This window comes from Centroberyx affinis, unplaced genomic scaffold (assembly GCF_046629955.1).
Source record: "Centroberyx affinis isolate AG114_WGS23_722 - 3 ecotype Tasmania unplaced genomic scaffold, CSIRO-AGI_Caff_v1 ptg003577l_1, whole genome shotgun sequence".
NCBI classification, from domain to species: Eukaryota; Metazoa; Chordata; class Actinopteri; order Beryciformes; family Berycidae; genus Centroberyx; species Centroberyx affinis.
The window spans coordinates 1-24,765 of NW_027281504.1; the positions used below are offsets into that span (position 1 = coordinate 1).

General features: G+C 47.3%; 2 protein-coding genes across 2 annotated transcripts in view; one reads left to right on the forward strand and one right to left on the reverse strand.

The window, feature by feature from the left end:
• Positions 1-26: 26 nt before the first annotated feature.
• ciao2a (cytosolic iron-sulfur assembly component 2A) lies at positions 27-1,679 on the reverse strand. The gene is made up of 3 exons (XM_071540198.1): positions 1,491-1,679; positions 482-646; positions 27-46 (listed from the first exon to the last, which is right to left on the reverse strand). The coding sequence occupies exons 1-3, from the start codon at positions 1,612-1,614 to the stop codon at positions 27-29; spliced, it is 309 nt and encodes a 102-aa protein (XP_071396299.1). The 5' UTR covers positions 1,615-1,679.
• A 423-nt stretch (positions 1,680-2,102) lies between these two features.
• The window catches only part of spg11 (SPG11 vesicle trafficking associated, spatacsin), a 43,285-nt gene continuing 20,622 nt past the window's right edge, over positions 2,103-24,765 (forward strand). The window contains exons 1-20 of the mRNA XM_071540197.1: positions 2,103-2,491; positions 3,675-3,847; positions 5,984-6,105; positions 6,190-6,298; positions 7,735-7,960; positions 10,036-10,173; positions 10,781-11,157; positions 12,533-12,678; positions 14,754-14,883; positions 16,494-16,649; positions 17,006-17,121; positions 17,230-17,271; positions 17,419-17,595; positions 19,530-19,601; positions 19,778-19,880; positions 21,083-21,298; positions 21,930-22,125; positions 23,251-23,454; positions 23,656-23,762; positions 24,202-24,347. Coding sequence (XP_071396298.1) covers positions 2,238-2,491; positions 3,675-3,847; positions 5,984-6,105; positions 6,190-6,298; positions 7,735-7,960; positions 10,036-10,173; positions 10,781-11,157; positions 12,533-12,678; positions 14,754-14,883; positions 16,494-16,649; positions 17,006-17,121; positions 17,230-17,271; positions 17,419-17,595; positions 19,530-19,601; positions 19,778-19,880; positions 21,083-21,298; positions 21,930-22,125; positions 23,251-23,454; positions 23,656-23,762; positions 24,202-24,347 — 3,210 coding nt within the window. The 5' untranslated portion in view covers positions 2,103-2,237. The remainder of the gene's footprint in view (positions 2,492-3,674; positions 3,848-5,983; positions 6,106-6,189; positions 6,299-7,734; positions 7,961-10,035; positions 10,174-10,780; positions 11,158-12,532; positions 12,679-14,753; positions 14,884-16,493; positions 16,650-17,005; positions 17,122-17,229; positions 17,272-17,418; positions 17,596-19,529; positions 19,602-19,777; positions 19,881-21,082; positions 21,299-21,929; positions 22,126-23,250; positions 23,455-23,655; positions 23,763-24,201; positions 24,348-24,765) is intronic.

Consider the following 24,765-nt stretch of genomic DNA (forward strand, 5'->3'; position numbering starts at 1 on the left):
CTGTCTTCCTCAGTAGAATGAGTTCTTCAGAAATGTAAATCTCCAACTGAGGAGAAAAAGAGAAATGAATGAAAAGGGATGAAAAGTCAGTAACATGCAGCGTGTGTGTGTGTGTGTGTGTGTGTGTGTGTGTGTGTGTGTGTGTGTGTGTGTGTGTGTGTGTGTGGATCTCAGGTCTGAACTCACCTTGTGTTTGAACGGTAAACATCGCTGCAGTTTCACTTGTAAGCAAAGACCTGCAAACACAAAACCTCTCCGTCAGACCCTGATCCTCCAGGCTGCCACACACACACACACACACACACACACACACACACACACACACACACACACACACACACACACACACACACACACACACACACACACACACAGTGGACCTGGAGGCACACTGAAAACTCTGCTGGTCTCTGTGAGTTCAGCAGAAACCTTTAGAGATAAGACCAGATAAATCAAACCCGGTCAGCGGAGCCTGGCTCACCGATGAGCGTGGCGAGGGAGCAGTGAGGGACGGTGGGGGAGAACCTGATGATGATGAGGTACTCTTCGTCTCCCAGGTCCTGGACCTCCACACACTGCTCCGTCACCACGTCCAGCTCCTCCAGCGTGTTCGGCTTCTCCGGGTCCCGGATCGAACGGATCACATCTGGAGGAAGAGAGACCGGGATTATTCATGTGAACTGAAACCAGATTAAAACCAGGTGCTGAAAAACTGAAAGACAAATAAAAAACTAAAACTGACCTGAAACCATCTTGTCGACTTTTAAAACTGACTAAACTAAAATAAAAAATAAAAATAGACATGAAATGTTTTTACTTTTCAGTCTTTGTTTATGTGCAGGGTGAAAAAAACAGAATGATTATAGTTAGTTAGAAATATTTATGTAAATACATTTCATAAGATAATTTATGATTTATTGTTTGCATTGTTGCAAACATACAAAACTAGAGCTGCAACTAACGATTATTTTCATTGTCGAAATCTGTCGATTATTTTCTCGATTAATCGATTAGTTGTTTATCTATAAAATGTCAGAAAATGGTGAAAATGTGGATCAGTGTTTCCCAAAGCCCAAGATGACGTCCTCAAATGTCTTGTTTTGTCCACAACCCAAAGATATTCAGTTTACTGTCATAGAGGAGGAAAGAAACCAGAAAATATTCACATTTAAGAATCTGGAATCAGAGAATTTTGACTTATTTTTCCGTTTGCAGATTATCAAGGAAACTTCAAACTGACAGATTTTTGAATTGAGCCTGGCGTCCAGCTAGCTGCATACAGACAAACTGAGACAAACTGACTCATATCGAGGCCAAGACAACAAACATCTTCTCAGACAGGAGTCTGATCTAATGAGAGTCTGTAGTGTGTGTGTGTGTGTGTGTGTGTGTGTGTGTGTGTGTGTGTTTATATGTGAGGCTCCGTGACGTGAAAACACTAGCTTAGCTAGTTTAGCCAGGGAAGCTAACGCCAGGCTCGCGCTCCTCACCGTAGACTTCTAACGCTTTCTCCTCCATCTTCCGGGTCCTCAGAACATTCCTGTGGTCGAAAAGTCCAGAAAACTGTAAAACCTTCGTGACGGTGAGCGAGACGAGGCTGGACACTACTTCCATGTTTCAGAAAGCGCCATAATAGCCATGGATAACAACAGACAGACCGACTTTGACAGAACAGACGAACTCCGGTAACGGCAGGGCGCCGCTTCATCAGATGTGACGTCATGTGGACCGTCCAATGACCGTCTGCTGCCTACAGTCTGAATCTACAGATCTGTCTTATTGCAGCCAATCAGCGTCTTTGTTTGTGTCGTTTCCTACATATCAGCTTCAGACAAAAGCAATCGAAGAACGATCAGGATTGCTGTTGTTTATCGCTGTCGCGCCATGTAACCGCGAAAAAGAGATATTACTTATAAATCCGTGGAATAAAAACATGATTTAAGATTATTTATTTGCGTTAAGACGTCTGATTCGATATGAATTGTAATTTTATCTGTAACATCGGCATCGTCTCTCAATTAAGTTGGATTTTGAACCGTTTGTCCTATTGGTCAGCCCGGGTCAGCTGACAGAGGCCCAGGACACGTGACTGTCAGGCTGTTTACCTGACAGGAAGAGATTTAACTTTCTGTTCCTTCTTCATTCTCTCCGTGTAGAAGCAGTCAAGTGTTGTTTTATGTGTGGAAATGACGCTTTAAAGGAGCAGACTCCAGCCCGCAGTCTGTCCAGGAGTCCCCATGCTGGAGGAGAGCTGCACGGAGCTGCTCCTGCTCCCGGAGCCCCGGCAGCAGGAGCCCCGGCAGCAGGCTGCAGATGCCCGGCTGGGAGCCGCGGAGCCCCGGCAGGCCGCGGAGCCCCGGGCCGTGCGGAGGGCGGCCCTGGCCCCGGCCGGCTCTCTGCTCTGCTGCCTGGAGCTGCAGGGCGGCCTGCGGCTCTGGGACCCGGCCGACCCCGAGGCTCCGCCCGCCGCGCTGCCCGGCGGCTACACCGAGTGAGTTTATCCTCCTGAACTCTCCTTCCTTCACCTGCTTCATCTACACGATACACTGCAACACATTTTAAACAGACAGGAATAATGTTTGTGACCTGAGTTCATGTTGTATATCATATTGAGCAGTGTCACACAGTGACAGGGCCTTTTAGGGGAAACACATCAATGAATGTTTGTCTGAATGTTAAATCATTAGTTTGCCTTCGTGCTGACTGGTGTGACGTGGTGAGGAGACACAGACAGGCGGTGGGAGTTTAAGGGAACAGGTTACAGGTGACACAGGAAACCACAGAGCTCTTCACACATAAACTGACACATGTAACAGAAAGCAATGATCCGACCAAGACTGACTGGGAACAAGACTAAATACACATGTGATTACCAACGAGACCCAGCTGGGGCAGACAGGAAACACGTAGAACTAAAAGAACTAGACAGGGAAACATAACACACAACCTAGACAAGGAACAAAGGCAGAAAGTCACAACCATGACAACTGGAGGTCAGAGTTCACTGCACTCTAGCACTTTATTTAGTTTGAAGGACTCTTTATTGTATGGAATTGTTTGTGTTTGTATTTGTACTTTGTGTCATTGTGTGCTTGTTGTTTTTATTTGTCTTGCTGCAAAATGAATTTTCCCCTGTGGGACAAAAAGACCTGAACCTGTCAGACCTGTTAGGAAAGAAAGAAAGAAGTTGACATACAGTATATGAGGTCTATGTTCATTTATCTGGATATTAGCTGACATGCTGGATATGCTTCATATGAACTGAGACAGACAGTTTTGTTTCAGATCCAGTGAGTTTTACTGTTTCAGACCAGAGAGAATGAAACCTTCAGCTGAAGTTACAACATGGAAATCAGTTAGACTGGAGTGATGAGCTCTTCTCTCCTCTCCTCATCTCCTCTCTTCCTCTCCTCTCTTCCTCTCCTCTCTTCCTCTCCTCCTCTCCTCCTCTCTCCTCTCCTCTCCTCTTCTCTCCTCTCTTCCTCTCTTCCTCTCCTCCTCTCCTCCTCTCTCCTCTCCTCTCTTCCTCTCTTCCTCTCCTCCTCTCCTCTCCTCTCCTCTCCTCTCTCATCTCATCTCATCTCCTCTCCTCTCCTCTCCTCTCCTCTCCTCTCCTCTCCTCTCCTCTCCTCTCCTCTCCTCTCCTCTCCTCCTCTCCTCTCCTCCTCTTGTAGTTTTTCCTGGGAGGCGGAGCCTGTCAGTGGCCTCAGGCTGCTGGTTGTTGGTTCTCAGTGTGAAGTGAAGCTGCTGCAGGTGGAAACAGGAAGTTGTTCATCCGTCTCTCTGCGCTGCGTCTCTGAATGTTCTGCAGACCACCTGCTGCAGATCCTCAGAGACCAGGATCCAGGTGAGTACGGTTTATATCGCAGGTCCGAGTCCAGGACCCGGACTCCACTACAGTCTGCATCACAGGGTCTGACAGACAGGTGGAACACTGCAGGAGCACAGACAGGAGGCTCTGAGGGCGTTTTCACACCTATAGCTCGTTTGCTCTGGTCTGAATCAGTTGATGAGTTTGTAAACTTTCCTCTTGGTTCGGTTTCTTTTCACACGGAGAAAAAACCAAAATGCATCACTACAAACCACCTGAGAACGTTCAGTCCGCTTATTGGTCAGATGTGTCTGGGGCGGGAGCAAGAAAGTAAATACAGGAAGAAGGTCCTGAGTTCTGGACTAGAGCACATTGCTCTGCAACATGGAGCAACGGCAGAGTTGGCATTTGCTCATAACTGTTGTAATGATCTGGGCAACATACCAGGCAACACTGGACCAGCAACCGAGGAAACATCTGGAAAATGCTGAACTGCTTCACACTTTGCACAGAAGACGAGCTTCCTTCAGACACACACACACACCTGCTACAGGAGCTATTTATGTTTAGCTCAAACTTGCAGAGTGAATTGAGTTCACCTGGTAGTCGGGTCGGGTCGAGGTCGGATCAGGTTCCCACCGCAAACAAAACGTTCCAGAGTTCGGCCGGGACCGGACCGAACCGGTCTCGGTGCGTTTGTTTTGGTCCGCACCCGAGTGAGATGACTGTGTTCACCTGACCAAACCAATCACACCAAGGGGGAAAACCAACCAGTCAGATTTCTCTCTCTTGTTGCTTCTCTCTCTTGTTGCTTCTCTCTCTTGTTGCTTCTCTCTTCTTTCTGTTGCTTCTCTCTCTCTCCCTTTCCCTAATTTTTGGTGTCTCTTTGCTGAACAAGCAGCCGATCACATCTGGCTCTTGATCAGCTGCTTCCGGGATGGAAGCCGTCTGATGCTGAAAATATTTTTTTTTTAGAAAATCAGCTGATGATTTCCTGAGAGTAACGAGTCTGTTTTGAAAATGTAGTGAGTAGAAAGTACAGATTTTTCTTTTGAAATGTAGTGAGTAAAAGTAAAAAGTCTTCAGTGAAAGAAAAACTTGAGTAAAGTACAGATACTTGAAAATCTTACTTAAGTACAGTAATTAAGTATTTTTACTTTGTTACATCCCACCTCTGGTATCTGACCTGGATGGAAATCAGCTCTGTGCTGCTCTCTGTGTTCATCTGTCTGTCTGAGGCTTTTGACACAGAGACTTTCTCATAGCGGATCAGACTCTGCTGCCTGCGGCTGCTTTGAAAACGTCTCTGACAGAAATCGGTGTGTTAAAGTGGGAGATTTACAGTCTGAGTTCCTTCATATGACAAAGGGTGTTCCCCAAGGCTCCATACTGGGTCCTGATCTGTTTGCCTTATATGGAAATGATGTTGAAAGTCTTTGATGGCCTGTAATGTCAACCTCTATGCAGATGACACTATTCTTTATTGTTTTTCACATTCTACACAAGCTGCCATTCTTCATCTGCAGCATGACTTCGCTGCTCCTGTTGGATCTTAAATTGGTTTTAAACACAGATGAGACTAAACCTGATTAACGAGTTCCCTATTATAAACACTTCAGAATTTGGTTGGATGAGAAATGTTCTTTTAAAACAGCTGCTGTTCATGTGAGTTACTAAGCCTAACCCTCAGGTTAAGAAACAAACAGCAGCTGCTGCATCAACACTATCGGCTCTCACTGTTCTATCAGCCAACAGAACAGAAACAGTTCTCAGATGATGATTGCTTAGCTGGAGAGTCGATCTCACCAGACACTGACTAAGATTCTGTGGTGTTGATGCGCTCACATCATGTCAGAAGTGGAAGAACAAGTTGACATTTCATCACTAAAACTTGGAAGCATTCATGTGTTTAACGCCCACATCCAAAATAAATGTTATTTATTAATTTAAAACCAGCCGTAAATGAACAGCTGCCGACATCGGTGGAGCTGCAGTGTTTCTTCCTGTGTTGACACACTTGATGCCAAGTGGAGTCAGAGCTGCAGATGATCTCCACATGTGGGACTGTGACATCACATCCTGCTTTAGCTCTCCAGCAGGTTCACGTGAACGTTTTCCCAGTTGGAGGCTCGTACTTCCGGGTGTTTTTCAGTGTTTTCTGTGTCTCTGCAGGTGTGTGTGAGCTGCGGTCGGTGTGTGTGTTGTCGTTCGCGGCGGGCCGGTGCGGCCTGCTGCTGAACGGCGACTCGCTGCTGCGGCTGCAGTGGCAGCAGGAGGCGCAGGAGCCGCAGGAGGCGCAGGAGGAGCAGGAGCCGCAGGAGCCACAGGAGGAGCAGGAGCTGCAGGAGCTGCAGGAGCTGCAGGAGCTGCGGGTGCAGCTGCTGTCCTGCTGCAGCCTGCAGCTGGAGGAGCAGACCAGACTCACTGCTGCCCTCTGCTGCCTGAGCAGAGGAAACCTGTTCGTCCTCACCGCCACCGGCCACATACGTATCCTCAACATACTGTATATATACTGTAATACACTGTAACACATTATAATAATATAATAATAATATTGTATCCACAACCAGCTCAATGTAATACATTATAATAATAATTATAATGTATCATCAACCGCCTCAGAAATTGTCGGTTGTGTTACGTTAAATCCCGTCCCCTCCCATTTGTTCTATTTGTATTTAAATCCTAATTTCTTAATGTCTTTTTCACATTCAGATCTAATCTAGTCTCATAATGTCTAATCTAGTCTACTTTCATATCTAGTTGTGTATTATCTAATTGAATCTAATCTAATCGCAATGATGTCTAATCCAGTATAATTTAATGACTAAATGTGTTTTCTAATCTAATGTAATGTAATCTAAACTGTCATGTCTAGTCTAGTCTAATCTAGTCTAATCTAATCTTGTCTAGTCTAGTCTAATATAAACTAAACAATGTCTAGTCTAGTCTAATCTATTCACAATGATATTTAATCCAGTATAATTTAATGTCTAATTGTGTTTTCTAATCTAATGTAGTCTAATATAAACTAAACTATGTCTAGTCTAGTCAATATAATCTAATCTAGTCTAATCTAATCTAATTTTGTTTAGTCTAGTCTAATCTAATATAAACTAAACTATGTCTAGTCTAGTCAATCTAGTCTAGTCGAATCCAATCTCGTCTAGTCTAGTCAATCTAGTCTAGTCTAGTCTAATCTAATCTTGTCTAGTCAATCTGATTTAGTCTAATCTAATTTTGTCTAGTCTAGTCTAATTCAATCTAATATAAACTAAACTATGTCTAGCCTAGTCTATTCTAGTCTAGTCTAGTCTAATATAAAGTAACTATGTCTAGTCTAGTCTAGTCTAATATAATATAATATAAACTAAACTATGTCTAGTCTAGTCTAGTCTAATCTAATCTAATCTAATCTAATCTAATCTAATCTAATCTAATCTTGTCTAGTCTAATCTAATATAAACTCAACTATCTCTAGTAAATCTAGTCTAGTCAATCTAATCTAGTCTAATCTTATCCCGTCTAGTCAATCTAATCTAATCTAGTCTAATCTAATCTCGTCTAGTCTAGTCTAGTCAATCTAATCTAGTCTAGTCTAATTTCATCTAGTCTAGTCAATCTAATCTAGTCTAATCTAGTCTAGTCTAGTCTGATTTAATCTAATATAAACTAAACTATGTCTAGCCTAGTCTAATCTAGTCTATTCTAGTCTAGTCTAGTCTAATATAAACTAAACGATGTCTAGTCTAATCTAATCTAATATAAACTAAACGATGTCTAGTCTAGTCTAGTCTAATATAAACTAAACGATGTCTAGTCTAATCTAATCTAATATAAACTAAACGATGTCTAGCCTAACCTAATCTAAAACATGGTTAAGTGTTAAATGTCCAGCAGTCTTTTCTTTAATCAGACTTCAGGTATCTTTGACTGTGCGGACGGGACTGAGCTGGGCAGCGTGGAGCTTCCTGTCTCCCTGAGCTCCGGCCCGGGGGAGGAGGAGCCGGCCGCCTCCTCCTCCCCCTCCTCCTCTTCCGCCTCCCCTTCCTCCTTCTGCCTCCTGCAGGTATCAGCTGACCTCAGTACAGCTGTAGCCGTCACTCAGTCGCACGCCGCCGTGGCGCTCGACCTCAACCACTACTTCAGGTACAGCAGGAGATTTATCTGGTTTAACATGAGATGAGATAAAATGACAGAGATGAGATAAAATAAAATGGGATTATATGAAATATGGTGCGATGACCTAAAATTAGAAGGTGAGATGAGCTGGAATGAGATGAGACGAGATGAGATGAGGTACGATGCGATAAGACAAGATGAGATAAAATCGTATGAGGTGAGATAAGGTGAGATGAGATAAGACTGTTTAAGTTGAGATAAGATACGATATGATGAGGCAAGATTGGCTAAGACGAGATGAGAAGATGAGATACGATAAGACTGGATAAGACGACGAGATGAGATTAGATAAAATGAGATGAGACAATATAAAATGAGATAAAGTAAGATAAAATGAGATTAGATAAAATGAGATAAGATGAGGCAAGATAGCATAGGATGAGATCAGATAAAATTGGCTAAAATGAGATGAGAACATAATATGAGATGAGGTTAGGAAAGGTAAGATAAGACAGGATGAGGTAAGACAGGATGAGGTAAGACAGGATGAGGTAAGTCAGGATGAGGTAAGACAGGATGAGGTAAGACAGGATGAGGTAAGACAGGATGAGATAAGACAGGATGAGGTAAGTCAGGATGAGGTAAAACCGGATGAGGTAAGACAGGATGAGGTAAGACAGGATGAGATAAGACAGGATGAGATAAGACAGGATGAGGTAAGACAGGATGAGATAAGACAGGATGAGATAAGACAGGATGAGGTAAGACAGGATGAGGTAAGACAGGATGAGATAAGACAGGATGAGATAAGACAGGATGAGGTAAGACAGGATGAGGTAAGACAGGATGAGGTAAGACAGGATGAGATAAGACAGGATGAGATAAGACAGGATGAGGTAAGACAGGATGAGGTAAGACAGGATGAGGTAAGACAGGATGAGATAAGACAGGATGAGGTAAGACAGGATGAGATAAGACAGGATGAGATAAGACAGGATGAGATAAGACAGGATGAGGTAAGACAGGATGAGGTAAGACAGGATGAGATAAGACAGGATGAGGTAAGACAGGATGAGGTAAGACCGGATGAGGTAAGACAGGATGAGGTAAGACAGGATGAGATAAGACAGGATGAGGTAAGACAGGATGAGGTAAGACCGGATGAGGTAAGACAGGATGAGGTAAGACAGGATAAAATGAGATGAGATATGATGAGATGGTCCTATTGGATCAGTCCACAGACATAAACATGTAATTCATGATCAGCTGACCGGTTTGACTTTGTGAAGCCAAATACAGAAGCTTCATTTCTCAAACCCGGAGCAGGACCTGGACCCCTTGTGGTGTTTTATGTTTCTGGTCTGACAGGCAGACTGGTCCTGATGCTGATCAGGCAGACTGGTCCTGATGCTGATCAGGCAGACTGGTCCTGATGCTGATCAGGCAGACTGGTCCTGATGCTGATCAAGCAGACTGGTCCTGATGCTGATCAGGCAGACTGGTCCTGATGCTGATCAGCAGAGTCTCTCTGTCTGTCTGATGCTGCTGTATCTCAGTGGGAACAAAGCAGGTTACAGAAAGGTTGAATTCATAACTTCAAACTAAAATATTAGATGTTTATTAAGTTCTCCGTTCCCAGGAGCCGCTCTGTCGCTCCGGCTCAGATGTGAAGATGCATTAGACCGGCTGTTGCCATGGCTACAGGCTCATATTTAATTTTCATCTTTCTGAAATCACTGCAGAGAGCTTGGCCTTCTTATGCTTTAACATTAGTCTTTTTTTTCTTGTATTTTACCTTTATTTCATCAGGCTGCTCAATTAAGAACTAATTCTTATTTACAGTGACAGACCGGCAAGAGCAAAAAGCTTTTTCATAGAGACGGAGTCACAGAAATCCATTTTTCACTGAGAGAAACAAGATGGAAACACATTAGAGTGAGATGGAGAGAGTCAGGAAGCAGGAGAGAGCGGCCCAGTGGCTCAGCGGGTCGAGGGTTCGAGTCTCCGCCCCGGTCCTGTCTGCGTGTCCTGTAACTTCAGTCTGATATTTAGAGTGTGTGATAACAAAGTGATGATTTATTTCTCTGGTTCCTCCTCTGCAGGACTCACCCGGACCGGCTGCCGGGTGCCGCCGCCCCCGCCCGCCCCCCCCTCCCCTCCCAGCACCCCCGGGAGCAGGACGCTCTGTCCAGCTCCGCCTGCAGCCTGGCGGGCCGGGGGCGGGGCTTCAGTCCTGACCGGTAAACTACTGACCGCACTGACCCACCTGTAAAATATACTGACAATAAAACATCCAAAACACTGATATCACCCGGGCCCACGAGGAAGTGGACTGATTCACGTTTCACAATATCACAAAAACACGACTGCATGGTCAATATTTGATTTGAAAGTGCTTCTACACACACACACACACACACACACTCACCCACTCCCTCAAAGGCACTTTAAGCTTTTGAGGGAGTGTGTGTGTGTGTGTGTGTGTGTGTGTGTCTGTGTGTGTGTGTGTGTGTGTGTGTGTGTGTGTGTGTGTGTGTGTGTGTGTGTGTGTGTGTGTGTGTGTGTCTGTCTGTGAGTGTGTGTGTGTGTGTGTGTGTAGAATCACTTTGTCATGACCTGCTTTGGAGTTTTTTAATACTATTTTGAAATTATAATGATACTTGTTTTAAAGTATTTGTTTTGATGTCCTATGAATCTGTATTGCTGTGATGTTTTTAACACATTTACCCTTTGTACTGATAAGGAAACCTTGACCTTGATTTTACTTCAGAGTTTATTTGTCCATCTAATCTTCTGTCTGTTCACCTCCATCCTGACCTAAAACCTGATCTCCATCCTGACCCGCAGGTCCTGGGAGGCTCGGCTGGCCTCCATGTACACCGAAGCCCGGCGGGCCGCTCCCCCCCCCTCCCCCCCCCCCTCCTGGTTCTCCTCCTCCCCCCGGTCGGAGTCCCGCCCGGCCCCGTCCCGGGCCCGGCCGTCCCGCGGCGGAGCGCCTCCCTGGGGGACGACGGTCGTTTTCTCGGTCCCGGAGTCGTCCGTGGCGTCTCACCTCTCCGTCTCCGAGTTCTCCGCCCTGCTGACCTTCGTCTCCCCCGGCGACGGCCGGACCACAGTGGCCTTCTGGGATTTGGAGTCGCAGAGCGTGAGCTACCACCGGACCGAGGGCGAGGCGACGGCCGTGCAGCGATGTGGAGAGACACAACACAGACTGCTGCTGAAGAGTGAGACTGCTGAGAGACAGACAGGCAGGCAGAGAGAGACAGACAGACAGGCAGGCAGAGAGAGAGACAGACAGGCAGGCAGAGAGAGAGACAGACAGGCAGGCAGAGAGAGACAGACAGACAGGCAGGCAGAGAGAGAGAGAGAGACACAGAGAGAGAGACAGGCAGACAGATAGATAGACAGACAGGCAGGCAGAGAGAGAGACAGAGAGAGAGAGAGACAGGCAGACAGAGAGAGAGACAGACAGGCAGGCAGAGAGAGAGACAGAGAGAGAGAGAGACAGGCAGACAGAGAGAGAGACAGAGAGAGAGACAGACAGGCAGACAGAGAGAGACAGACAGGCAGGCAGAGAGAGACAGACAGGCAGGCAGAGAGAGACAGACAGGCAGGCAGAGAGAGAGAGAGACAGACAGGCAGGCAGAGAGAGACAGACAAGCAGGCAGAGAGAGAGAGAGACAGAGAGAGAGAGACAGGCAGACAGATAGACAGACAGGCAGGCAGAGAGAGAGACAGAGAGAGAGAGAGACAGGCAGACAGAGAGAGAGACAGACAGGCAGACAGAGAGAGAGACAGGCAGAGAGACAGAGAGAGAGACAGAGAGAGAGAGACAGACAGGCAGGCAGAGAGAGAGAGACAGGCAGAGAGACAGAGAGAGAGAGAGACAGAGAGAGAGACAGAGAGAGAGACAGAGAGAGAGAGAGACAGAGAGAGAGAGAGAGACAGGCAGACAGACAGGCAGGCAGACAGGTAACAGTCAGTTTCTCTAAATGTTCTAACTAAAAGAAAACAAACCTGTTACTAGAATCTCTAATTCTAAACTAAGTCCCTGCGTCTGATGTCATTTACTACCAAAAGTTCCAAAAGTGGAAGTGGGTCGATCAGAGACCGGACTGTGGAGTAGGCTTGAGCCGATGTCTGATAATATTGAATATTGCGATGTTTGGCAGATATTGCAATGTTTTCTGCAATATCATTATTATTATTAATAGCCTAGAAATTTGATGTAATTTAGAAGAAATAAAGTGAAATACATTTCTGCCTATATTTTCTTCCTCTTTGCTCTTCAGTGTAATGAGAAAACATGAAAACCTACCAGATGAAATGTGGAGTCAGCAGGTTGATGGATGAAGACTGTCAGTGTTTTCTTATTCCCAACACTATGCTATAAAAACACTACAGACCGGCTCAGTCTAAACAGTGTCTGACCAGACCAGCTGCTGTTTGCTGCTTTTAGTAACTGCTTAAGAGAAGTGATCAACAGGGAGTGATGATGTCACTAAAACCTGAATGATTGTCTCTCTCTCTCTCTCTCTCTCTCTCCCCACCCCCCCTCTGCCTGCCTGTCTCTCTCTCTCTGCCTGTCTCTCTCTCCAGAATCCGGTCTCTTCCTGGTCTTGTTTTCGGTTTCCCAGCAGGCTTTGCTCAGCAGGTTGATGTTGTTTGGCAGCGCAGCCACAGTGGACGCCGTGTGTCACCTGAACAGCTGGGGGCGCTGCTCTGTGCCCGTCCACGCTCTGCAGGTAGGACGAGCTCTAACACCCTGAGGTAGAAACACCCTGCAGGTAGGATGAGCTCTAACACTCTGCAGGTAGGATGAGCTCTAACACCCTGCAGGTAGGACGAGCTCTAACACCCTGCAGGTAGAAACACCCTGCAGGTAGGATGAGCTCTAACACTCTGCAGGTAGGACGAGCTCTAACACCCTGAGGTAGGACGAGCTCTAACACCCTGCAGGTAGAAACACCCTGCAGGTAGGACGAGCTCTAACACCCTGAGGTAGGACAAGCTCTAACACCCTGCAGGTAGGACGAGCTCTAACACCCTGCAGGTAGAAACACCCTGCAGGTAGGATGAGCTCTAACACTCTGCAGGTAGGACGAGCTCTAACACCCTGAGGTAGGACGAGCTCTAACACCCTGCAGGTAGAAACACCCTGCAGGTAGGACGAGCTCTAACACCCTGAGGTAGGACAAGCTCTAACACCCTGCAGGTAGGACGAGCTCTAACACCCTGAGGTAGAAACACCCTGCAGGTAGGACGAGCTCTAACACCCTGCAGGTAGGACGGGCTCTAACACCCTAAAGGTAGGACGAGCTCTAACACCCTGTGGGTAGGACGAGCTCTAACACCCTGCGGGTAGGACAAGCTCTAACACCCTGCGGGTAGGACGAGCTGTAACACAACTGAGGTAGGATGAGCTGTAACACCCTAAAGATAGGACGAGCTCTAACACCCTAAAGGTAGAAACACCCTGCAGGCAGGATGAGCTCTAAGACCCTGCAGGTAGGACGAGCTCTAACACCCTGCGGGTAGGACGAGCTCTAACACCCTAAAGGTAGCACGAGCTCTAACACCCTGCGGGTAGGACGAGCTGTAACACCCTGAGGTAGAAACACCCTGCAGGTAGGACGAGCTCTAACACCCTGCAGGTAGGACAGGCTCTAACACCCTAAAGGTAGGACGAGCTCTAACACCCTGCGGGTAGGACGAGCTGTAACACCCTGAGGTAGAAACACCCTGCAGGTAGGACGAGCTCTAACACCCTGCAGGTAGGACAGGCTCTAACACCCTAAAGGTAGGACGAGCTCTAACACCCTGCGGGTAGGATGAGCTGTAACACCCTAAAGGTAGGACGAGCTCTAACACCCTAAAGATAGGACGAGCTCTAACACCCTAAAGGTAGAAACACCCTGCAGGTAGGATGAGCTGTAAGACCCTGCAGGTAGGACGAGCTCTAACACCCTGCGCGTAGGACGAGCTCTAACACTCTAAAGGTAGCACGAGCTCTAACACCCTGCGGTAGGATGAGCTCTAACACCCTGCGGGTAGGACGAGCTGTAACACCCTGAGGTAGGATGAGCTCTAACACCCTGCGGGTAGGACGAGCTGTAACACCCTGAGGTAGGACGAGCTCTAACACCCTGCGGGTAGAAACACCCTGCAGGTAGGATGAGCTCTAACACCCTGCGGGTAGGACGAGCTCTAACACTCTGAGGTAGGACGAGCTCTAACACCCTGAGGTAGAAACACCCTGCAGGTAGGACGAGCTCTAACACCCTGCAGGTAGGACGGGCTCTAACACCCTAAAGGTAGGACGGGCTCTAACACCCTAAAGGTAGGACGAGCTCTAACACCCTGAGGTAGGACGAGCTCTAAAACCCTAAAGGTAGAAACACCCTGCAGGTAGGATGAGCTCTAACACCCTGAAGGTAGAAACACCCTCCAGGTAGGATGAGCTCTAACACCCTGCAGGTAGGACGAGCTCTAACACCCTGCAGGTAGGATGAGCTCTAACACCCTGCAGGTAGGACGAGCTCTAACACCCTAAAGGTAGAAACACCCTGCAGGTAGGATGAGCTCTAACACCTTGCAGGTAGGACGAGCTCTAACACCCTAAAGGTAGAAACACCCTGCAGGTAGGATGAGCTCTAACACCCTGCAGGTAGGATGAGCTCTAACACCCTGCGGGTAGGATGAGCTCTAACACCCTAAAGGTAGAAACACCCTGCAGGTAGGATGAGCTCTAACACCCTAAAGGTAGAAACAGGCTGGACCACCTGACGTTGGTTCTTGAAGTTGTTCTGTGTTTTTGCAGGCGGGGCTGAAGAACCGTCAGCTGGACACGGTGGATTTCTACCTGAAGAGTAAAGAGAACGTTCTGGATCCGTCAGCAGGGTTCTGTCCCCCCGACCAGCCTGCAGCCTCCACACCCAGCCTGAGCCACGGTAAGACCAGAACCTGAACCCAAACCTGAACCCTGTCACACACACCCCTTCAACACACTGCTGCACTGAGGAACAGAACACTTCATGTTGGACAGCAGCTTGTTGCAGTTTTTCCTGTCATGACTTTATCACACAGCTAATTATCCAGTTGAATGAGACTATTTTCTCTTTCTCCATTACTTCACACTGTTACTTCTGCTGAGAGCGAAGAGGAAAACACAAACTTAATTCAGAGTGAAGGAAAATACACACAGTGACCTGTTTACATCTGCAGTGACTGTGGCCTTATAAAGTCCTGTTAGGAAAAAATACAATACATGTCTTATTTAAAATGATGCATTACATTAGTCAGTTTGTGTCTTCGCTGCTTTTAATGTATTGTTGAAAACAAACCTGCAGCAGAACAGACAGCAGGAGCTTCTGACTGCAAATACAGCGCTGGGTTCAGACTCTTCATGGATAATAATAGAAAAGACTAAAATGACTCTGGTGTGAAGTAGGGTTGGGTATCGTTTGGATTTTAACGAGTCTGATTCCGATTCCGATTCTTCTTATCGATTCCGGTTCTTAATGATTCTCGATTACGATTCTTTGAGGGGCGGGGTCAAAACAGGTCACATGCTTATTTCACAGGAAAAACTTTTATTTTTAAAAACCTTCATAAGTCATATTCAGAAACTTCTAAGTTGTGCGCGCATAAAAAAACCCAATGAAGACCTTTTTTCAAAGTCTTTGTAAGAGTCACAGTTCTCACTCCAACTCTGGGCTCGCCATCCAGTGCTGGAAAAGGTTTCTCTGGAATCTCTGAATCTCCTCTGAAGTCTCGGACCGTCTTAAGAAGACTCCAACTCATGTTCAACTCACCAAGATAACATTACCTTTATGCTAATTCTATGAGCATTCCTGATCATAGAGTAAAGCTTATGAAATCAACTTAATGCTCCAATTCACAAACTTCTGTTGTACAACATAGGCAGTTCACTTCAGTTTCACAATCACAATTTCATTCATAACCAACCAAAATAATTAGTTCAGAGAGCTAATACTTTTAGTAAAAACTTGATTGCAGCTAGCAGACTTTTAGATCGCTAACGCTTTTAGCATAACTCAATGGAGTTGAACATTGCGAAAATTAGCATCATGGCTAGCGGACTTTTAGATGGCTAACGCTTTTAGCATAACTAAAACAAACAATAAACTTCTTCTTCTTCTTCTTCTTCGTTGGTTTTACTGGCAGACTACAAACCACAGGTGGATGCCGCCAAAACGGAAACTGAAACTAGCGTGAGTGAAATTTGTTTCGGAACCGATAAGCAGAATCGAAATTAAAATGTCTTAATGATTCCTTTGGAATCAGAATTTTGGAACCGGTTCTAATTTGGAACCGGTTCTAATTTGGAACCGGTTCTCGATGCCCAACCCCAGTGTTAAGCATCTTACATACAGAGTCCATCAGGAGATGGGACAAAACACTGACATACTTGACATACTTTTCTTTCATACTGCTACATGATAGCAGCAGGTGGATTGGTTCTAGATATATATGAGGCTGTATGTATACAGCTGTATGTACATGTACATGTATGTTGTTAGCGTGTGTTCTGTTGCAGGCATGCAGGACCTGGTCCCGGCTCTGGATCTGCTGTGTTCGGCCGTCAGAGAGTCGAACAGCGAAGCTCAGAGTCGACAGTTTTCTGAACAGCTGCTGCACATCACCATGAGCTTCATCCACACACAGCTCCGCTTCCTGCTCACACACACACACTGTGAGACAACACACACACACACACACACACACACACACACACACACAGCTCCGCTTCCTGCTCACACACACACACTGTGAGACAACACACACACACGCACACACACACACACGCCTCTGTCCTGCCCAACACACACTGAATACACGTCTTGTCTAATAAGTGACAGTCAGTTATCCACATATTTCACATATTTCTTTTTGTTTATTATTGTTGTTAAATTGGGTTCCTGTAGTGTGTGAACAGCTTAATCTGAACAAGACCTTAAGACCAGTCACCAGCAGCTGCTGACTGGTTTGGAACCAGTTTAACGCAAAGTGTTCAGCAGGAAGGTTCAGCTGAAGCTGCTCTGCTTCCAGGTGAAGACTCCGGTCTGCAGAGCTGTGTGGAGCTTCTGGACCGATACGTCACTGAGCTGAGGAGCTACATGAAGAGGTTCCCCTGGCCTGCAGGAGGCGCTGCAGGAGGAGGCGCTGCAGGAGGAGGAGCTGCAGGAGGAGGAGGAGGGGCTGCAGCAGGAGGAGGAGGAGCTGCAGCAGGAGGAGGAGGAGCTGCAGGAGGAGGAGGCATAGCACCTAGTCAGGAGGAGGTGCAGGGGGAGGAGTGGGACCACCTGTCTACAGAGGTGACAACAGCACCTGTGGAATTAAGCACACACACACACACACACACACACACACACACACATAGACAAGACTCTCTATATTCTGAACATATCTGTGTGTGTGTGTGTGTGTGTGTGTGTGTGTGTGTGTGTGTGTGTGCGTTGCAGGAATTGGTCCGTCAGGCTGTCCTGACCAATCAGATTCCCAGAGCGCAGGCCGTCCTGCGGAGGCGGGGCAGACCGGAGCAGCGGATGTCCGATCTGAGGATGGAGGGTCTCCGCCAGGCTTTCTGCTGCCTGCAGCTCCGAGATCTGAAGACCGCCAGCACTCTGCTGCAGAACATGGTGACACACACACACACACACACACACACACACACACACACACACACACACACACACAACCAGTTTAACCAGTTTTTACTTTTATAGTGTCAATAAAGTCAAATTGACAGAAGCATTTCTGGTATCACTTTATTTAGATAATCCGCTGTATCAGCAGATATTAGTATTATTTCATCAGACTCTCTCTGTGTTCAGGTGACTCTCAACCAGCTTTCTGTAAATTATGTCAACTGCCTTTAAAGGTCCAGTGCAACAAGAATTGCATTTCTCAATTTGATGGTCTATTTTAACTAAGGAGCTGTTAATGTGACGTTACACCAATTATTATAACTGTCAGCATTGTGGAAATTTTAAAATCTCAACAGAGTCAAACAGATTCCAGTCGACTTCCTGGTGTAAGTGATGTCACCTACACCCGTGTTTTAGTGATTGGTTGACAGTATGCATAGTTAATGAGGCGTTCCAGCCAGGTACTCTCCGTTCCTCCACTGCTGCTGGGTGAAGGACAGACTTCAGGATCATGAAGCTCACTGTGGAAGAAATCTACAGAAAACTTTGACTGAGTTCAAATCACTGCACTGGATCTTTAAATTGGGTGTCAGTAGACTTGCTCAGATTACTATCAGTAGACTGATGGGATTAGGATTAAGATTCAGCTTGTGACAGAACTGGCTCAGGGTTCAGGTTGAGGAACTTGGTAAAGTTCAGAGTTAATGTTAGAAATTGTAAAAAGTTCACACAACTCGACATAAAGCAGAGTCTCTGTAGGAAAGTGTTTCTCCCTGATTCTGTTTTGGGGTTTTTTTGAAAGTTCTGTTTATTCATTTTCCATATTCACAGTATAACAAAACATAACATAACATAAAACCAGTGCCATAATAAGATATATTACATCTTACATTTATCACGTACTGTACATACACATCACTCCTCTCTCCCACACAGAGACAGGTCCTCCAGCATCACTCCCACCCCACAAAGTATATATACAGAGATAAAAAAAAAAGAAAAAGTAAAATAGTTAGTAAATTAATTAGATTCCATGCAAGTCATCCATGGATCCAAAGTCTTATGGAACAGCTGTGGGCTACCTCTCATGGCTTAGGTTACTTTCTCCAAAGGAATGAATTTACCTCATTAATCCACTGAGTAAAACTCGGGGATCCTCATGTATCCATTTAGATGTGATGCATCTTTTGGCAGCTGTGATATCTCGGCTAACAAAACCCTTTATCCTTTGGGAGGGAAGATTCAGATCGGTCAAGTCCCCCAACATTACAATCACAGGAGATAAAGATATTTCCCTCAATAAAACTTCTTCAAGAATGTTCTCAATCTCCGGCCTCCACCGTCTGAGCTTAGAACAGGATCACACCATGTGGACCAGCCTCCAGCCTCCAGCCTCCAGCCTCCAGCCTCCAGCCTCCAGCCTCCAGCCTCCAGTCTGCAGCCTCCAGCCTCCAGCCTGCAGCCTCCAGCCTCCAGCCTCCAGCCTCCAGCCTGCAGCCTCCAGCCTCCAGCCTCCAGCCTCCAGCCTGCAGCCTCCAGCCTGCAGCCTGCAGCCTGCAGCCTCCAGCCTCCAGCCTGCAGTCTGCAGCCTCCAGCCTCCAGCCTCCAGCCTGCAGCCTCCAGCCTCCAGCCTGCAGCCTCCAGTCTGCAGCCTCCAGCCTCCAGCCTCCAGCCTCCAGCCTGCAGCCTCCAGCCTCCAGCCTCCAGCCTCCAGCCTCCAGCCTGCAGCCTCCAGCCTCCAGCAGGGACAGAGAGGAGATCAATCTGTTTTTCTGCCTGATTCTGTAGATCAGAGCTTGAGGTTCTTAGTCTGGTTGGTTAAACAGACAGAACAGCTGACCTCGGTTCAGTCTCAGGTTAGGGTATATATATATATATATATACAGGTCCTCCTGTCTGACTGCAGCCTCTCTGTCTGTCTTCAGGGTTTCAGTGTGAAGGAGCAGCTGCACAGAATCTGCCTCTACACCGACGACAAGGACCTCCGGGACTTTGTGGTGAGCCCGGTGTTTCATACAGCGTTACTGCAGTGTTGTTTAAATTAGCATAAATTAAGTATGAATCGTATCTTATGGGGACGAAAGCTTCCTCCTAGAAAACACCGTTCACTCGGCTGTCAGAGGTAAATACTGCAGAAAATAACGACCTCGGGGGTTTTGGTGGGACCGGTCAGGAGGAGGAGCTGTGGAGGAGGAGTCATTTCCCAGAGGAGGAGCAGCAGAGCGCCGCCTTCATCAGAGAGATGGAGAAGCTCAGCTCACTTCCTGCTGTACGCTGCCCAGAGCCCACAACCAGGTGAACCTCCTCTGAACCTCCTCTGAACCTCCTCTTCATCTCCTCTGAACCTCCTCTGAACCTCCTCTTCATCTCCTCTGAACCTCCTCTGAACCTCCTCTGAACCTCCTCTTCATCTCCTCTGAACCTCCTCTGAACCTCCTCTGAACCTCCTCTTCATCTCCTCTGAACCTCCTCTGAATCTCCTCTGAACCTCCTCTTCATCTCCTCTGAACCTCCTCTGAACCTCCTCTTCATGTCCTCTGAACCTCCTCTTCATCTCCTCTGAACCTCCTCTGAACCTCCTCTGAACCTCCTCTGAACCTCCTCTGAACCTCTTCTTTACCTCCTCTGAACCTCCTCTGAACCTCTTCTTTACCTCCTCTGAACCTCCTCTGAACCTCCTCTGAACCTCTTCTTTACCTCCTCTGAACCTCCTCTGAACCTCTTCTTTACCTCCTCTGAACCTCTTCTGAACCTCCTCTGAACCTCTTCTTTGCCTCCTCATCACCTCATCTTTACCTCCTCATCACCTCCTCTGAACCTCTTCTTCACCTCCTCTGAACCTCTTCTTTACCTCCTCTGAACCTCCTCTGAACCTCCTCTGAACCTCGTCTTTACCTCCTCATCACCTCATCTTTACCTCCTCATCACCTCCTCTGAACCTCTTCTTCACCTCCTCTGAACCTCTTCTTTACCTCCTCTGAACCTCTTCTTCACCTCCTCTGAACCTCTTCTTCACCTCCTCTGAACCTCTTCTTTACCTCCTCATCACCTCTCTTTACCTCCTCTGAACCTCCTCTTCATCTCCTCTTTACCTCCTCTGAACCTCTTCTTCACCTCCTCTGAACCTCTTCTTTACCTCCTCATCACCTCATCTTTACCTCCTCTGAACCTCTTCTTCACCTCCTCTGAACCTCCTCTTCACCTCCTCTGAACCTCCTCTTCACCTCTTCTTCACATCCTCTTTTTCTCCTCTTTATCTTCTCTTTACCTCCTCTAAACCTCTTCTTTACCTCCTCTTTACCTCCTGATCACCTCTTCTTTACCTCCTCATCACCTCTTCTTCACCTCCTCTGAACCTCTTCTTCACCTCCTCTGAACCTCTTCTTTACCTCCTCCGAACCTCTTCTTTACCTCCTCATCACCTCATCTTTACCTCCTCTGAGCCTCTCCTTTAACTCCTCTTCACCTCCTCTGTCAGCTGGTTCACCTCTCTTCCTCCTCAGGTTTGTGCAGATGTTGCGGGCCGTCCCGGGTGGTGAGGAGGTTCCTGAGGTTCTGGAGGTTCTGGTGGGTCAGAGGAGGACAGGTCCTGAGGAGGAGCCGGACCTGTGGAGGAACGTCAGACTGGACTGGGTGAGGAACTGGGACCAGAGCAGCCAGACTCCCATCCTGCTGTCCCGCCTCCACCACTCAGGTAAACTCACACCAGGCTGCAAACCTGTCCGTGTAACGCCTGACATCTAAAGCATGCTACTGAACTGGCTATCTGCTATTGGCTGATCTTTGGTGCCAGGTGATGATGTCACCACCTGTTGTACTCTACAGAAGGTGACATCATCACCTGGCACCAAAGCTCAGCCAATAGCAGATGGATATTTCAGTAGCATGCCGTTTACCTTTAGATGGCAGTCTTTACACAGATTTGGGTTTGGGGTTCAGTTCCTCTTTAAGTCTTAGTTCCCCTGGAGGCCCGGGTTAGGGTTAGACCAGCTGAGCAGGGTTAGGGTTAGAGGGTTAGACCAGCTGAGCAGAAACACTGCAGGGCAATATAAGGTACAGTGGGGAGATAATAATATTTGACAACAATAGTGTCAGAACTTCTAAGGAGGACTTTCAACAAGTCCAGTCTCCAGTGTCCCCAGTGTAAATGACACCTATGACCATAAAGGTTCTATGTAGAACCATTGCAGCATGAGAATCTTTTTAAAGGGTTCTTTATAGCACCAAAAAGGGTTCTGCTGTAGTACAGGACTAAAGAATCATTCTCTGGTGCTATGTGGAACCATGTGGCAACATGTCGTTCTCTCCATGTGTTTGTTGGTTAGAGCTGAGCTCCTGTGATGCGGGGGTGCTGTGGCGTCACCTGACCTCGCTCCACGACCGGCTCCGGGTGGTGGACTGGATCCGGAGCAGAGACGGCTGCGGCGCCCCCCGCTGGCCGGAGTTAACACCTGAACTGGTCAGCAGCAGCACGGCCTGCAGCAGCTTCATGAAGGAGAACATCCTGGACCTGCTGGCCAGGTAGAGCGAGACTGACAGCTGACAGACTTTTTTGTGTACAATCTACACATCATGCAAAATGAAAACATGTTTTTAGAAATGTTTCCATATTTATTGAAAATTAAATATCCCATTTAAGGTGGATTATCTTTGGCAGTACATAATCTAATGTTTTTCATGGGTTTACACTCTTGGATGTCACAGTAAAAGTGAAACTTGCTCTGTTTGGTGAAAAAATGTTTCCTCTGAAACGGGCCAATCAGAACACAGTGGGATTGTGATGTGGAAAACTGAATTTACTGGAGTCGACTAATTATCTTACGTTTGGGGCAGGTGGAGGGGGCGGAGCCTCTAGTACTGTTCACCTGTGTGATTCTTTGGTTGTTTTCACATCTGCATCGTTTGGTCTGGATCACTCTGACCGGTGTGAACGCACCAGGCGGACTCGGACCAGAAACTTGTTCGGCTAAAATGAAATGACATGAGATATGTGCGCAATGATTTTCTCATCTGTGGTGCCAGGTGATGTCACCACCTGTTGTACTCCGTAGAAGGTGACATCACCTGGCACCAAAGATCAGCCAATAGCAGATGGACATTGCAATAGCCACTTTTAACCATTAGATGGCAGCAAACCAACAAAACTGGTCTAGGGTTTAGTTCCTCTTTAAAGAGTAACTCCACCCCACCCCAATCTGTGGTGAAACCTGACACCTACTGGTGAAAAGTAGGGTACTGAACTGGTCTTCTGCTATTGGCTGGTCTTTGAGCCAGGTGATGTCACCATCTATACAACAGTACAACAGGTGGTGACATCACCTGGCACAAAGACCAGCCAATAGCACAAGGGCAGTTCAGTACCTACTTTTCACCAGTAGGTGTCAGGCTCCACCACAGATTTGGGTTTGGGGTTTAGTTCCTCTGTAAGGAAGCAAGATGCCGTTTCATTGTGACTTTGACTGAAATCCAAAACTGTCTCCTAAACAGAACCGATGTCACACTACAGGATTGTGGCTTTGTGGGTATTGAAGTTCAGACAGTTATCAGCTGTAGATCAGAGCTGCACCTGTGGGTCAGTGCTGTGGAAACACCCGGGCTCCGGTCTTCCTGCTCGGTTGATCCGGATGTTTCTCTGGCTTCCTGCAGGGGCAGCGTGTTCGTCCAGGAGGAGCTGACCGACCTGGAGCGGTTGTTATGGCGGCTGGGTCAGGGCGGGGGGGTGATGGCCGCCGCCCCCCCCGCCCCCCGGCTCCGCTCCCCCCTCGGCCTCGACCTGCACGGCCTCTTCATCACCTTCTGCCTGGACCGCAGCCTGCACTACCTGCTCTACACCTACCTGGAGCACTACAGGTGTGTGTGTGTGTGTGTGTGTGTGTGTGTGTGTGTGTGTGTGTGTGTGTGTGTGTGTGTGAAAGAGAGTGAGTACAAATGGCGTGTGCTGATCTTCCATGTTATTCTTTTTTTGTTTCAATTTTGCAGCCTCTAATTGATTTTGAATCATTAATTAATAACTTAATGAGCTGCTAACGAGCTGCAAACGGTCTCCTCCAGACTGACGCCCAGGAACTGCCCCCTGCTGGCCAGCAGCAGTCTGTCAGAGAGCCAGCCGTGGTTTGAGATGCTGGTGAAGATCCAGGAGATCACCAGAGATCTGACAGGTACCAAGATCTGCTGGGATCCGCTGGGATCCGCTGGGATCTGATGGGATCTGATGGGATCTGATGGGATCTGATGGGATCTGCTCTCATCAGGACCTGCTGCTGTTTTTGTTTGTCCTGACGCAGACAGCACTGATGATGTGTCTTCACACTGCGTTCTGTCATTTAAAAAAACTCAGATGTGTCTCTGACACCACTGGTGCAATTTTGACGATGCACTTTGGCACTGAGTGGCATTATGGGACTGAGTTCTGGTGTTTAAAATAGTAAACTGATTGGCCTGAGGAGGGCGCTATCAAGAATTCACATCATCATATTCTGTTTGTTCTTCTACTGTTGTCGCGATGGTGGATTAAATTAGATTAGATTAGATTAGATTAAATGTTATTGATCTCTGTGGATTGTGTGATACTGACTGACTCTCTGTCTGTCTGTTCAGATCCAGTTCTGGTCTTCCAGTCCAGTCTGACCAGTTCCCAGGTTTTGTTGCCAGGCGGTCAGGCTTCACTCAGCAGTCTGCTGTTAGAGGGACACAGTCTGCTGGCTCTGGCCACCATCATGTTCTGCCCCGGAGGGATCCACCAGGTAACCTCTGACCCCACCTGAGCTAGACCAGGTAACCAGAACCTCTGACCCCACCTGAGATAGACCAGGTAACCAGAACCTCTGACCCCAGCTGAGATAGACCAGGTAACCAGAACCTCTGACCCCACCTGAGATAGACCAGGTAACCAGAACCTCTGACCCCACCTGAGACAGACCAGGTAACCAGAACCTCTGACCCCACCTGAGACAGACCAGGTAACCAGAACCTCTTGTCCCACCTGAGATAGACCAGGTAACCAGAACCCCTAATTTCACCTGGGACAGACCAGATAACCAGAACCTCTGACCCCACCTGAGATAGACCAGGTAACCAGAACCTCTGACCCCAGCTGAGATAGACCAGGTAACCAGAACCTCTGACCCCACCTGAGATAGACCAGGTAACCAGAACCTCTTG